This window comes from Anguilla rostrata, chromosome 1, assembly GCF_018555375.3.
Source record: "Anguilla rostrata isolate EN2019 chromosome 1, ASM1855537v3, whole genome shotgun sequence".
NCBI classification, from domain to species: domain Eukaryota; kingdom Metazoa; phylum Chordata; class Actinopteri; order Anguilliformes; family Anguillidae; genus Anguilla; species Anguilla rostrata.
The window spans coordinates 57675882-57691933 of record NC_057933.1 but is presented as its reverse complement, the minus strand read 5'-3'; the positions used below and the strand labels follow the sequence as shown (position 1 = coordinate 57691933).

The 16052-nt window shown below is 39.8% G+C and overlaps 1 protein-coding gene across 1 annotated transcript in view; it reads right to left on the bottom strand.

Moving 5' to 3' along the window:
- nek11 (NIMA-related kinase 11) overlaps positions 1–16052 on the bottom strand; it is a 66318-nt gene that overhangs the window by 20729 nt on the left and 29537 nt on the right. Inside the window, exons 8-13 of the mRNA XM_064344591.1 lie at positions 15789–15867; positions 13236–13321; positions 12489–12608; positions 11838–11931; positions 9905–10034; positions 2123–2262 (exon numbers count right to left, since the gene is read on the bottom strand). Coding sequence (XP_064200661.1) covers positions 2123–2262; positions 9905–10034; positions 11838–11931; positions 12489–12608; positions 13236–13321; positions 15789–15867 — 649 coding nt within the window. The remainder of the gene's footprint in view (positions 1–2122; positions 2263–9904; positions 10035–11837; positions 11932–12488; positions 12609–13235; positions 13322–15788; positions 15868–16052) is intronic.

Below are 16052 nucleotides of genomic sequence, written 5' to 3'. Positions count from 1 at the left end.
TCTGGATTTAATCTGTGTATAAGACTATTGCAATTATAGACTACTAAGAGAATATTTCCCATCTAAGGTGAGGAAGCAGATATCTAAACTAAGTAAATATTTATGTTAAGTAGCCAAAATAGTTTAAATAGAACCAGCTTGAACTACAAATCATGAATGAAATTTCCTACATAAGGAAAATATTGTGCCGATTTAATTAATAAAAAGTCAATTGCAAACTATTGTTTAAAATATAAGGTGACAAATACTTTACTTAGCCTCACTAGTTGCAACATATTGTAATAGGAGCATAGCTATAAACCATGATTTGTAAATTCCTCTATTGCTTGTTGTGGACCATAAAATAATTGCAAACAGTCACGCTGATGAACACTTTTTTTTTCATTGGAGGTAATAAGCAGACATAGTAAAGTTTTCATAGCCATATCATTCTGCTGCCAAAATCATACCCTCCCCTATAAAAAATAAAAGGTCTGACAATGATCAAACTCACCAGGCATAATCACCTCTATATGCTGTTAATATTTAAAACCATTTGCTACTAATAGAAACAGGACAAGGTTTGGGGGGGTCAAATTCTGGTGCAAGGTGCAATGTTGAAGCTGCCAAAATCTGACTCCAGACTTACCATGCAAAGTCTGACAATCACCAAATTCACCATGCATAACCATCTTAGTAAGCTGTCAGTATTGACAAACTTTCATTACTGGTACTGCTAGGGGAGGGTATGAAGAGGGATTTTGGATAGGTGCAATTTTTCAGCTGCCACAATGAGACTCTCCTATATTCTAATTCTGACAATCATCAAATTCATTGTGCATAATCATCTCTTCATATGCTGTTTGTAATTACAACCTTTTGTGAGTAATGAAAACCAGTAATGACAGAGTAGAATATGAGGGGAGGGGAGTCTGTCAGGTGGTTTACAGAAGTGATAACTGTGCTGACAGGGAGTCAACCGGGTTTGATAAAAAGTGAAATGGCAGTTGCTAAACATTCTACTGGATCAGCATTATGCCAGCCTTAAGCTTGTGTCTTTGATAGTGTGGTACAGTGGGTGCTGAATAACGAACACCATTCAAAAGCCGTTATGATTCTGCAGCCAGCTACAAAGGTTAACCTGGTCTGATAGGCTTACTGAGATAGCACAAAGGATTTTGTTTTGATTATCACTTTATTAGATGACTTGGGGTTTTCTTTGATCCTTGGGTATATAAGGGGAAAGTGGAATGGTTTGTGGAGACTCCTCAACATGGTCTCCTGTGTTATACAGTAATCATCCAGTGATCTAACTTTCTAGCTAGCTAAATGGATGGTGTTTACATACATGTCACAGTTTCAGGTCGAGCTAGATGTAAATGTATAAAAATATTACACATATTTTGTAAATAAACATTTTTGAGGTTAATTAATGCTGTTAGATAATTGTATGCCCATCTTGAGAAGAACTAAGTTATGTTCTGAAATAATACAACTGCTTCTGTTTCTACCGTATTGTTACACTGTATCCCAGTTTTTCGCCTTCAAGTATTTGCTTCTGGAATACCTACAGTAACTGTTATGGTTTAAGTTACTGTGAATTTTCCATTATGTTTTGTGCAGGTAACATAGGAGCATGTCCTCGTGAATAAGAAACATAACTAATGTGAATGCGGTTTTTCTTATTAATGGGAAATTCTATTACAGTTGATCCGCAAAAGTAAAAACACGTTTTTAAATAAAACATTCTGTTTCTTATGTGTGGTTGATTACTTGAGAGAAGGTTTAAATCGTAAGCAAACTGCCCAGGGGTGAGTTTGAAAAACAGTAGACACATGCTGTAGCAGTTGTCAAAACAGCTGTATTGATAGACCTTGTTGGGGTGCAGGCTGATGTTATCATTATGGCTGATAAATTAAATTTCCTTTCTTTAAATTTCACTTAAAACATCATTTTTTGTGATTAACTATTTATTGAATGAAATCTAATATTCAGTTAGAAATTTTGCTAATGTCAATGGTTCCATGTACCAGCTAACACATAATTGAGGCTGGTGAGTGAGGCTACCCTGACTAATTTTCATTCTCTTCCTTATCAGAAAGTTGATGGTTTTATTGAATCACCAGAAAGGTGTACCTCTCACCTGCCCACACGTTCTGTGGAGAGTGTCCAAAGAGTTCTCAAAGTCTTTCTCCTCCTCTCCTGTTTCTTCTTCATCGGAGCAGGATTCAAATCCATCTTCATAATAGTATGCCTCGGCAGTCAGTGGATCCTCTGGGATCTCTGAAAAGGAAAAAGAATAGGAAACTTTACTACCCAAAAACATTTTTTCAATTCTTACAGCACAATGTTTCAGTTATTAATGAGATTGACTAAAATAAAATTTGTCTGAAAAACCAAGAAAAATGTTGAAACTGGGAGAGGGATTCAATCACATCCAAGCACTAAAGCTTAGTGATTAATGTCCAAGGTGTTTCATTTTATTAACAGATTTTTATGTCATATTTCATTTTGTAAAAGAAGTACTGGTCTAAAATATCAGTAAATCTGCTAAATGTATTATGTCTATAATAATGAATTTGCCATTGTCTGTTCAGTTCAGAAAGGTCATGTAGCCTACTTGCACAAACAATTGATGGTAACCTGACTTTACAACTCAAATACACTTCCGTTTAAGATACAACTGCTCAGTAAAACACACAGCTCATCTCTTTATGCATTTATGGGAGACCTTACATTACAATGAAGAATTCAATTCTGACATGAATTGCTTTGTGAATTTATTTGTGTTCCATATTTCTCCAAATATATCTCTAAGATATTCTGAAGTGGCTGACACAGTTATAAATTTGTTTTTTAAAACTATGCGCTTCTCTCACACAGAATTGTGAGAAAAGGAGATTTGAGGACAATATGGATATGTTGCCGTCCTTAAAATGAGACAAAAATGGCATTTTATTTGTCATAGACAGGCATCAGATGCTGTGTTTGGCATATATACCTCTGCTCATGTAATCAATTGCACACGTGCTGCATGCTTTTGGAGACATCTCATTCACGATTACACACTTGTCCATGTAATCAAATTAAGGAGTCCAGACAGAGCAGACTGCAAGTCTGCAAGCCGATTAGGGAAAGCAGAAATCATCATCTGCAAATCTGAGCCTTAATACAAAGGTTCTAGAAATGAAGAAGAGCAGTCTGTGTGGGACTATACTGGTGAGGTGGTAACTGGCAAAGCTGTCGGACAGAAAGAGGACAAAATAGCCAGCTGGTTGTGGGGGCTGGTAGGAAGCTAAATGAACTCAAATATATTGTATTGGAGAGAGAGAAAGTGATAACAGACTGAGTGAGAACTGAGAATGTGTGAAAGGAAGTGGAAGGGATTAGGACAAACAGATTTTGTTTCTTTAAATTGGAAAATTGGACAGATTCAAAATAACAAATCTCAATTTTATCTTTAACATGAAGTGATAATCAATGAGGTCTCCCGAGATTGTAATCAGTGAACATATGCATCATGTGCATCACAAAAATGAGTAGATAAGGAGGCAACAATGTACTAAAAGTAAATTAAAAACAAAAATTCAGTCCCAATAATGCCATCATAACCACTTCCTCTGCATGATCCCAAACAAATAGAAAGTTTGTTTCGGGGCAAAATTATGCATGGATATAGGCAACATGGCCAAAAGTCTGTGGGCTCCTGACAACCAACATCTCATCCAAAATTATGGGCATCAATTTGGAGTTGGTGCCCCCTTTGCTGCTATAGCAACCTCCACTGTTCTAGGAAGCAAGGCTCCAACATCTAGTATCTGGGCATTATCTGATGCAGGGATTTGCTTCCATTCAGCCAGAAGAGCATTAGTGAGGTTGGGCACTGATTGGGCAATTAGGCCTGGCTCGCAGTTGGCTTTCCAATTGATCGAAAGGTGTTGGATGGGGTTGAGGTCTGGGCTCTGTGCAGGCTAGTCAAGTTTTTCCATGCTGTTCTCGTCAAAACCATTTCTATATGGACCTCACTGTGCCCTCACCTGTTGAAACAAGAAAGGGCCTTCCCCAAACTGTTGGGGAAGCACAGAATAATTGAGAATGATTGTATGCTGTAGCATTAAGATTTGCCTTCACTGGAACTAAGGGGCCCAGCCCAAACCATGAAAAACAGCCCCAGACCAAGGGGTGACTAAATACATTTGGCCATATAGTGTGAATTTCACTGTGAATAATGCAAACGTGGACAGAAATCAAAAGCACACAGACCACATACCAGGTACTGTCAGACACTGCCTCCCTCCAGATTCTTTCTAATGAATGGGGGCCACTGTGGGTAAGCCAGCAAAGGTAATTGGGCAGCATGAGTTGGAGAATACTTTAGTTTGAAGCAGTGGTTGACAGGCTTCAGTGAGCTTATAAATAATGGACTGTCCTAGACTGCTTGACAGATATTTTATGAGCTGAGGTGGGAGCGACAGGTAGAACCCCCCCCCCCCCCCCAAAAAAAAAAATATATATTGACCTCACCCAATGAAAGTGCATTCTTTCTACAAATCCCATGCACTTTACATTCTAAGAGTCCTTAGAATCAGTGTAATATCTGTGAGTAAATAGTAAATACAAAATCACATAGCAACCCCTTAAGAAATATTGGGTAGCATTGCTTTGGAACATAGTTTGTTTAATTTATGTGAGGTAAGAAAGCCAATATTGTTTCTTGTAACTGTTGATATCAATACTTTTAATGGCAGGCCTAGATTTACCAGTTTGAATTAATGACTTATAGACAGTGCTTTGTATGTGTGAGTAACTAGGCATTTTTGTACGTTGAAATCGTGTTTTTCATCACATACAATTTTACATAGATTGTGACACTGATACTGGCATTAGTGATGCAAGAGGACAACATAAGAATAACAGTTATTTATCTATAAGTTATTTATCCTTATATGCCCCGAAAAGACCTGACTGCAACCCAACCACCCCAAACTGTTTTAATTTCAGTTCTAACATTAAGCCACTTGCGATACCAAATTTATTTATAGCAAATCTCGCAGGCAAACATTACATCATATTTTATCCAAAAACCTCCCAGAAGACACATACAAGCATGCATGGATGCACACACACACATACAGTAGGAGTAAAGGCATAGCCTCTGCTCCTTCCAGTTCAATTACTAGTCCACAATCTTTTACTAATCATACAGAAACTAGACCACTTGACCCAGGAATACATGCTGGGTGTGGAGAAAAAAAATTACCATTTATTTTAAATTTCTACAAAGAGATCCACAGTTGTGAGCAGTAATGTGCAATGGGTATTGTATTTATTCAGTTCAAGGGAAAGAGTTTCTGTCTCAAGTGGGCTTATTATGAAGTTTAAATTAGCATACGCTGCTGAAGGACTTAATTAAAGCAGGAAAAAGACAGCAATCAGATCCCTGCCACTAAGGCCATTCCCAAACACTCAGAACCCATATGATTTTACCATTATGAAAAATAAATATACACTCAGTGGCCGCTTTATAAGGTACAGCTATCTCGTACTGGGTAGGACCCCCTTTTCCCTCCAGAAGAGCCAGAATACCTGAATACAGCATGGATTCAACAAGGTGCAGGAAATATTCATTGGGTCCAAGCTAACTTGTTAGCATCATGCAGTTCCTGCAGATTTTTCAGTCACACATTTATGCTGCGAACCTCTCGTCCGACCTCACCCCAAAGGTACCGTTCGATTGAGATCTGAGGACTTTGCAGGCCATTAATCTTAAGTCACTGCCATGTTTGTTGAATCAGTCTGAGGTGATGTGTGCTTTGCAGCATGGTGCACTATCCTGCTGGAAGTATTGATTTGAAAAAGGGTATAAAGTGATGCAAATGGTCAGCAACAATGCTTAGGTATGCTGTGCCACTGAAATGATTTTCAGTTGGTATTATGTGTGTGGCCTGATGTGTGTCAAGAAAACATTCTCCACACCATTACACCTCCACAATCACCCTGCACAGTTGACACAAGGCTGGATGGATCCATATATTCATGCTGTTTACGCCAAATTCTGAACCTACCACCTACATACAGCCATACCACGGTTGCCTAGATCATGCATCTGCCCATTCTAATGTTTGGTCAAAAACAACTAAATCTCTTCATCATGTCTGCATGCTTTATATATTGAGTTGCAGCCACATGATTTGCTGTCTGGAGGAGCTGTCTATTTGCTGAGCTGCTGAGTGTACTGTATATGGTAAAACATGAAATATAAGGTAAAACATATGGTAAAATATGAAAAATAAGGTAAAACATATGGTAAATATGGTAAAACATGAAAAATGATAACATGACATTAAAGCCAAATGAGAAAATTAATCAATCAATCAAGCAATCAAACTTTATTTATAAAGCACACTTCCGACAGCGGGTGCAACTCAATGTGCAAATCAAGCATATGCCTAGGGTGTGCTGCTGACTGCATTGTTACATTTATATTTTTAATTTATGAGAAGCACCATATAAATATTCACATTATTACTGGCCTGCTCTGTGGTTTCAGATTATTCAAATTTTATTCACACATAATTACAGACCCATAAATTTATCAGTAATTACCCATTAACTCATTGATGTGAATGGGTAATGTAAACTAACTGAATCGAGGCCAGGGAAACTTAATTCTTGGTATTATTTCCACATCTTCAACTGTCACCGACACTGTGCAAATCAAAGATCAATTCATGAGTATACATTTGATGTTTACACAGGAATGCGAGGTCAGAGCACTCACAACATGGGCACCAGTGGGCTTTGCAAGCAGCAAAGGGAAACAGAATTGTAGTTGCCATTAAAACTTAAAATGTGTAGTATACTTACAAACTGCTTCCTGGAGATTCTAAATAAATTTCACTGAAAATGATAGAGGAAAATCCTTTGGGATTTCAAACACGAACATGAACTGCCCTGTTTGCACCAAGCTCAGATAGTGCTGAGAAGTCAAACATACAAATGTGTGGGTCTCAAGGTCTGTTCTGGTAATCTCTTTTAATCCCTTTCATTTCTATAACTGAAACCAAAATGACTTTGATAAGCTGTTTAAAGCCCATGTTGCACCAATACAACCATTCCATGATTGTACCCCGCAACAAGATATGCTTCTGCATTGCTAAATATAAATGAGTAATGTGCAGAAAAAAGTTACGACCCACTTAAATCGATAAGAGGAAAAACATGTCCTATGCTAGTACATTATTTAATTAGCACAATTAAAGATAAGCACAGAAAATCATGCCATTAGTGCAAATCATTATTAAAGTACTGCATCTATCAGCAAAAAAGTACTATCTGTGCCTGATCAAGGACTGCTATTTGAACAAAAGCACAACATCCAAAGTGCATATAAAGGTGTTTTTAAAAAACTAAATATTTGATGTGTATTATTACCAACCTTTTTATGACCCACCTTTTTATGACCAATATAAACCATTGTGGGGACTATTTAATTTTTCTATTATAAAATTAATAATCCTATACTTTGTTCTGGCATTACAGTGTTACAACCAACTAGTTCTAATGCATGCATATAATCCCATTTCCTTTCTTTACAGATGCCATTATACACAGGAATTTGCTCCACATTCTGTTCATTTCCAGTGAAGAGCTGCGTCCACTAAAAAAAGTGGCACTAACATCCACCTAAAAGAGTAGTCTCCTGAACAGAAGCGATAAAGGAAACCATTAACAGAAGCCATCCATGTATTTATCACAAAAAACTGTAAAACTGAAATGTTTGCATTTGCCAAAAGCCTCAAAAGACAGGAAATTAAATTTATCTGCCCTAACGCTAACATCAGCCTACTCTCCATCAAGGTGTATCAGCCCAGAGCTTTGACAACTGCTACAGCTCTGTATATGTCTACTGTACTTCAAACAACATGAACTCACCACTGGGCAGTTTGAGGTTTGTCTGCACACAAAAAAGCGTACTTTCTTAATGCAAAATTATCAGGGTTTCAGGCCTCATTTCTAAAATCATTTTGGAATGAATCCTATGTAAACATGAGCATACGACCATTTGCTAAAATGCTCCCATGAACGATTCAGAAAATGTCCATATGCAAAATAGTTCCTAAATCCTTCCTACACATGATCTGTTTATAAATCGAAGATCATCCTAAAACTGTGCACACAAGCTTAACAGCTCCTCCCACTGAACACCCTCAAATATCTCTGTATGGCTGTGTTTTCTGCTATATACTTCCTATGAAACCATTGTCACACGATATAAAATGGATATATAGTCATTTTATATCGCTATCATTCTTTATTTTTCAATAGTTTACAGCAATGTTAATGTCACACATTTCAGTATTGCATAGCTTAGTATTTGTTGCAATCATTTTATTTCAGTGGAGTTGTCATTGGCAGCCATCAATCACCTTTGCACTTTCAATACTAATCGTTATCTGTAACCCTCTCTGCTTTGCCCTTGTCTGAATATAAGTGCGAAAATACATAAGAAGGGACGTCTGTTCGCTCATTGAATTTCACAGCTTGTCTCATGTCTTTGATTATGTTCAGGGCTGTCCTGAAGCTACATTAGCACCACCATCCCCTCACCTCTACCCCAGGGTGTGCCAGGGGGAATGAGGGGTTGTATTGGCTGTATGCAGAGAAGGGTAATGCCCAACAGACCCCCCAGCAGCCACACATCCCCTGAGAAGCAGGTTTCTCTCCTCTCTGCTGGAGCCTGGCAGCTAGAGCAAAACCACCCCCACCGCCTCAAGCCTCCACTCACTCCCTCACTATGGTGCCTAATGGGAAGAATGTCTCTCCTCTTCTCATCTACCCCCCTCCCACAGGGAGAAGCACCACCCCCACCGCCACGTCTAATGGAATCTACACATGAAGCAGGTTGCCAGGGCAAAACAACATTACACATTTTCTCCCAGATTTTCGGAATTTATATCAAGCTCATATTCTGTGTTTCTGCTGTAAGTACAGGGGTCAGAGGTTTGATTTATCCTGAGCCAGGCAGGGATGTCATTCTCAATCTCAGAGGTGTCTAACAATGTGTGTTATTTTATTTCACCTGAATAAACTGTTGCTTGATAACAGTGAACCTGTAATTGCTATTTTGCACACAAATATGCACACACGCACGCACACACACACAATTTATATCACATTATACTAAATATACTATATTTATTTTTTTTTTTTTCAGGCACACACAGCGTTTGTGTGTGTGTGAGTGCATGGGTTGGTGGTCTTTTTTTATTTGGGTTAATTTGAGATTTAATATAAAATGTCCAGAGGAACATTTATAATGAAATACAAACTATCAGAGGAATCACATTTCCCCGAATTCTCTTTGTGGTAGTGAATGAGACTTCACACAGTAAAGAGACTTTCTAGCTTTGAATACAAGAAAAAACCATTAAATCCCTCCTCAAAAGGAATGTCAAATGTCTCACCAAACTGACTACTTTTATTTCTCATTTTCCCTTTCATTCTCTAAAAGGGGGAACACAACAAAAGAGAGAGCAGGCAGAGCAAGACTCCCTCAGCAGGGCCTATGAGCTCTGAGACAGATGTTCCAGACTGTACAATCCGCCATACTGTACTGTATGTGCTGTCTGTACAGTATATTCACTCATATTACACTATATACTATTTTTCAGCTGTATGTTTTACCCCATTTTGTAATGCCATTGAGTTTCACAAAAAATGATGACTAAAAAAGGAAGAAGAACTCAGTATCATTGTGACTGGGATTATGAACATTATGGTTTCCATGAAAAGCCCAGCAACTGATGGTAAATTCGCAGCAGCTGTCCTTGTGGCCGATGCAAAGGCACCAGCTGAGTTTCCAAGCAGTCCAGTGAACCAGATCCCATTCTCTTGGCTGTGGTGACACCGCACAGCAACTCACCTTGTTCTCCAGGCTCAGACATTGACAGTCTGTCCGGGTGCTGCTTGTCCGTTGGCTGTGGGCATCCCAGAGATTGGTAGTCTCGCGCTGTTATTGGCTGGGTCTTGCTGGCTACCTCAGCCATGCTCTCCTGCAAAGCATAATTGAGAAAAGTCTCTGGAGGTGTCTTTCAATTATGACCATCTGATGGAACTGGCAAATACACGTTGCTGAAATGGAAATACACAAATGAACGCTCTCGTGTTGTAGTATATTTCAATGCCACAGCAGAAGTTTTGGAGCAAAAGAAATCTCTGTGCAGCTTAACGAAAACAAAACAACAACAAAAAATTTGAATGAGAAAACTCACAGCTAATTGCATTTGCACATCATTATTAAATATACAGTGAGCTCCATATTGTTTAGGACAAAGACATTTTTTCATGATTTGGCTCTGTACAGAATTTTACATTTGTAATCAAACAATGCAAATGTGGTTGAAGTGTGCATTATCAGCTTTTATTTCAGGGTATTTTTCTATACTTTGGTCTCACCATGTAGAAAGTACAGCACTTTTTATGCATAGCCACATCATTTCAGGGCACCATAATATTTGGGACGTATTAATGTTATGTAAATGAAAATAGTCATGTTCAGTATTTTATTGCATATCATTTGTATGCAATGACTGCTTGAAGTCTGTGACCCATTTGGGTATCTTCTCTGGTGATGCTCTGCCAAGCCTGTACATCTCCTACAGCTCCTGCTTGTTTCAGGGGATAGTTGCCTTAAGTTTTCTCTTCAGCATATGAAATGCTTGCTCAATTGGACAACTGACTTGGGTAGTCAAGACTCAAGAAATTTCCAGTTTTTTTGCAGTTTGTTACTTTAGCCGTATGTTTGGAATCATTGTCTTGTAGGATGGAACGCCATCCAATGAGTTTAGAGGCATTTGGTTAAATTTGAGCAGATAAGACACTTCTTTACACTTCAGAATTAATTCTGCTACTACTATCAGCAGTTACTTCATCAATGAGGAGAAGAGAGCCAGTACCTGTGGCAGCTATACATGCCCAAATCATAACACCCCCATCACCATATTTCACAGATGAGGGGGAGTGGGGGGGTGTGCTTTGGATCTTGGGCAGTTCCATTGACTTCCAGATTTTGCTCTTGCCATTACTCTGATACAAGTGAATCTTGGTCTTATCTGTCCAAAATAGCCCAATATCTGTCCAGACTCTTTAGGGTACTTCTTAGCACGCTATAACCTGGCCACCCTGTTGTTGCAGCCAACCACAGATAGTGGTTTGCTTCTTGCAGTGTAGCCTCTGCAGTTCTGTTTGTGAAGTCTTCTGTGCACAGTAGTAACTGCCACAACCACGCCAGAATCCTGAAGAATGTTTCTGATCTGCCGGACAGGTATTTTGGGGTTTTTCTTAATTACTGCGAGAATTCTTATGTTATCACCTGGCAGTTTTCTTCTTATTTTTCAGCCTCATAATGGCTTCTTTGACCTTCAGTGGTTCTCATGGTGACAAACGACAATAACAGACTCCAATGCAAATCAAATGCCTAAAATCAAGACTAGATACTAAAAGTTGTCTTATACCTGCACCAAGAAAGCAACTGAACACACCAGATTAATCAGAAACACGTGTGAAGCCATTTGTCCCAAACATTATGGTGCCCTGAAATGGGGTGACGATGTATAAAAAGTGCAGTAATTTCTACCAAAATGTATAAAAATAAACTTTCATAAAAGCTAAGAATCTGCACTCTCTCCACACCACATGAATTGTTGATTTCAAACCTATAATTGTTCAAGAAGAAACATGTCTTTGTTCCCAAACATTATGGAGCACATTGTATTTATCTGCAGTTAAACATTGTGTGCTTATACCCACAATTATATGCAGGCTATTTCCAGTCTTATAAGAATAGAGTGCCTTACATTCAGGACATCCAAACTGACTTTCTGAAAATTCCGGCACCGCAGCTCCTGCATCCGTCGGTAGTTTTCCTCATATTTCTCTTCAGCGAGCTGCCTGTTGTGTGACAGGAGATGAGGGTAAGCTATCATAAACTCTGTGTTCCAAAGTCAATTTATCATGCAGTGCTCTTAAAATACAGTTTAAATTGTCACAGCTGCTGTATGTGTTACAGTTTTATGTTCTCTACACAATTCACATCTGTAAGCAGAGCTTTAAATAACAGCTTGTGCCCGAGTGACTGGTAGGACTCTCAGTGGAGCTACGGTCTGTGTTATATCAGCTTCCTGCTGAAAGATTTAACACCGCCCGGAGGCTCCATTCTGATACAGGAGTAGTCCAGCATGTGGAATATAGATCAGTCTAAATGCAATTACTCACTGTTACCATAATTACAAATAACAACAACATCAATTTCAAACACACCACTCATTATCCTTGCCAGGACTTGTGGTGCCTTTGGTTTCTCCCTTTGTAAAGGAAAGACTGGAGCCTAAGCGATAATAGTGTGGAACCTGGAAAGATGACAGGTGGCCGTTTGGCAATGTGGAACCTTCTCAGAGACCAGCATTAATGTGAGCGCTCAGATCTGAACAGGAGTGAGATCCCTTTACTTCAGTTTCCAGGCCTTCTCGTCCGCAGCCTGCAGCTTCCTCAGCCTCATGCGCTCCCTTGGTGTCATCTTCTGGAACTCCGACTTCTCCCGCAGGGTCTGCAGGTGAACCTTGTTTTGGCTGCGGGGGGGGGGGGGGAAATATAAGATGGGAGGGGTGGGGTCAGGAGAGCCAGGTAAAATGGTCGGACAGCAAGGCAGCAAAGCTTCTGTCTACTTGCCTAAAGGGGCTGCAATACAAGCAACTACCCCACAAATAAAACTTGAATGCACCACCATGTGATCTCACTTACTGCAGTGGGGATGCGATTCAGGTAAAATGGAAGGCAGAATTCACAGTGAAACCAATAAATACACACAATGCAGTGAATTGCATTTGTCAGTATAAGGAAATGGCGAAAGCATACAGCAATAAAGCTTTAGAGATGAAAATCTGTGAAGCAATATAAATGTCAAATATACATCTTCTGCATGTCAGAAAAGTGCTAGCTATATTTCTTTTCTTTTCTGCAATGGCCGGTGATGTGGCACATAAGATGACAACGGAGCAATTAAAAGCAGACATCATGGCTGGGCTGATTAACACATTCCAAACACAAGATGTTACACAAGTGATACAGGGCCGAGTATTTTTAGGTCCAATCGACAGACTGCATCTGAAAAAAAAAGATCTCCCACATTGCTGTTGTCATGTGATTTTCATGTGCAGAGGTGAAGGTTATCCTCCTGGAAATGCTGGCACACTTACAGAGCTCTCATGATCTTTGCAGCATCTCTCTCACTCTTCAATGTTTTGTCTTTCAGCGTCAAGCTGGAAAATTTGTGTTTTATGCTCTGCGGTGAGAAGAAAAGATGTTAGTCAATGCGAAATTCCCGTAATTTTCACGGTTTGTAAGGATGAAAGGGTGAATAAAACAGTGAAAAATGATAAAGCTTGGCCCCTCTGAGATTTCACTTTAAAGGGATACAGAATATAGGTCACTAGAGGAATTCAGCATTTTTCTACTTGATTGCTCCAAGAGAGAAGAGAATGCATTTCACAAAAGTGAGAAACTGACATCATAAGTAGTACTGTGCATAAGCAAGCGTAGTTCCAGTGAAGGAGGAACATATTCTGGAAAATATACAAGAAAGAGAAGAAAAAAGAAAAACACAAAGAGCAATATTTGCACTCCCACTTATATGTCCTGGAATGCCATACAAACACCATGCAAATAATTATGGTAGTAAACCTCAGGCTTCAGCACGATGGAACACGATTTTGATTCTTGAGGCAATGATATTTGGCAACATCATAAATTTTGCTATAATACAATCCAAAGTGATATACTGTAGGTCAATATATATGATCCAGCTGATCCTGTTACAACGTACACATGTAACCAAAATGAGTCTGAGGGTGCAAAAACCTATTAATGGCACTTTTAAGGAAAAAGGGCACTAGCACAAGTAATGATAAGGTTCAGTAGGAAACATAAACTGTGATGTCCGCAGTGTTGGCAGTGTGTAAGATTATGAACATTTAAATAAGTATCTTGCTATGATTCATAATGATACAGATCGATTTTTGCACATCGGATCAATTGGATCCGATTGGATCAGATTGTTGCCCTATGAACTGATACACTGATCCGAATCGATGTATCGTTACACTCCTACTAATAGTGTATTTTTAAGAGAATGCAATAATTACTTATTGGAGGAACTTGTGGATATAAAGCCTCCCTTGTCAAGCTATTGAAGGCAACAGTAATGTAAACTATAAGATGTGGGTAACGCAATGTTTTATGTCTAGGAGATACAGTATTATCGCTTTGAAAAATCTCATGTGCCAGGCCCAAACACTTCATACGCGTCTCCCTTTGATCCAAAATAACAAGAATGAACAAGATAGTAAGAATTATCCTCTGACTTGAGACAAAACACATTCAAGCAAGTGTTTACCATACCAATGCCCTGAATTCACGCAGATACTCTTTGGCATCGCCTGGCCAGCTCCAGTGGACCATACCATTGGACGGACAGCCCGGTGAAAACATTCACTAGCACCCTGGGACTAGTGGTGATATGCAGAGGAATTCACTCGCTGTATACCAAGCATATGCATAACTGCCTGAAGCACAGCAGAGGTGAAATTACTTCCCCCGGCCAGGCTGCAATCGAGAAAACTGTTCCAAAATCATATGTAGCGGGAGCAGGGAAACCGGTGGTGGTGCATGACTGGGCTTCCCAGCCAGCTGACGTATCACATGACTGGCAGAATTTCACAACATCTGCACTCAGCCCCGGTCACCAAAAACGGTGCCCAATCCGGGCTAATGTTTGGCACACATCACCATGACCCTCCACAGGCGCCTAATGAGCCATCCAGAACACACACTCCCAATATACCAGTGGTGACACGACCTAGTCAACCACGCTCCATTCCTCTGCCGGTGGAGGTCGCCACCGCCGCATCAAGACTCCTGTAAATGGTAGCTCCCAGTCCTCATAGATTCTCCAGTCTGAGCACCTGTAATGCTAAAGGTATCATTCAAAGCAGGGTATGCCTGCTGAGCCTCCACAAATTATTTTCGACTTAAGTGAGAATTCTGCTGTACTTCCATGAGTGAGGTTATAAAGGTGTCTGATAAGCCTGTATCAGACGCACCTATCTGACGCTGGGAGGCAGGACGCGGTCAAATTCAGCTTGAGTTTGAGTCAACACACAGGCCGTAAAAACTTTGTGAAGGAGTGAAGGAAATTCCCACTCAAGGTCTTTTGTGCCCACTTCATCACAAGGAACACTTGATACTGTGGGGTACCTGGGCACCAGCAAGGTCATGACGACAGTTATCATATCAGTACCAATTTATCACTGTCACTCCATCAGCCTGGCTGACGATAACAGCATTACCTCAGCAATTTTGCATGGCAGAGTGAATAGTTACTGTACATGAAACTGAAGTGAATGCTGGTTTAGTCATATTAAAGGTCACACTGATATGCATACAACACATATGCTTCATACTTTCAGTGTATCATACAATAGGGCCATCAAAGCACATGCACAGTGACGCTTTCAACCCTTCCAGCTTTTGTTCAGTGCCAGAGCATTTTTTGGCTCTGGTAGCTTGTCATTTTAAGAGCTTCATAATCTTGATCACACTGCTATAGGTTCCTTGCCTGACAAGGGCTTACATCTGGACTGCACAAATCTGCAAAGCTGCTCTGAGAGAGGTAATCAATCCTACTGAGGAGTGAGTCGGTAATGGGTGCTAATTGATCATTTCTCATGGGTTAGGCAGAGGAGGGCGCTTACATGCATGTTCTCCTCAATGAACTTCATCTTCAGCATATCCCCTGCAGACAGCCTCTGATCTGGGTCCTTATTCAGCATACTAACCACACAGAGAAAGACACAGGTTTAGATGTCACCTCTGGCACCATAGTCATTTGTTAGTTTAGGAGACATCATGAACCTCAGTGACTTACAATGCTTAAATCTATTAACAGGTGTGTGACGCATTTCCTACTGGGAAGTAATGGGAACAAAGGCGATTGCCTTAGGGTATAGCAGCATGAC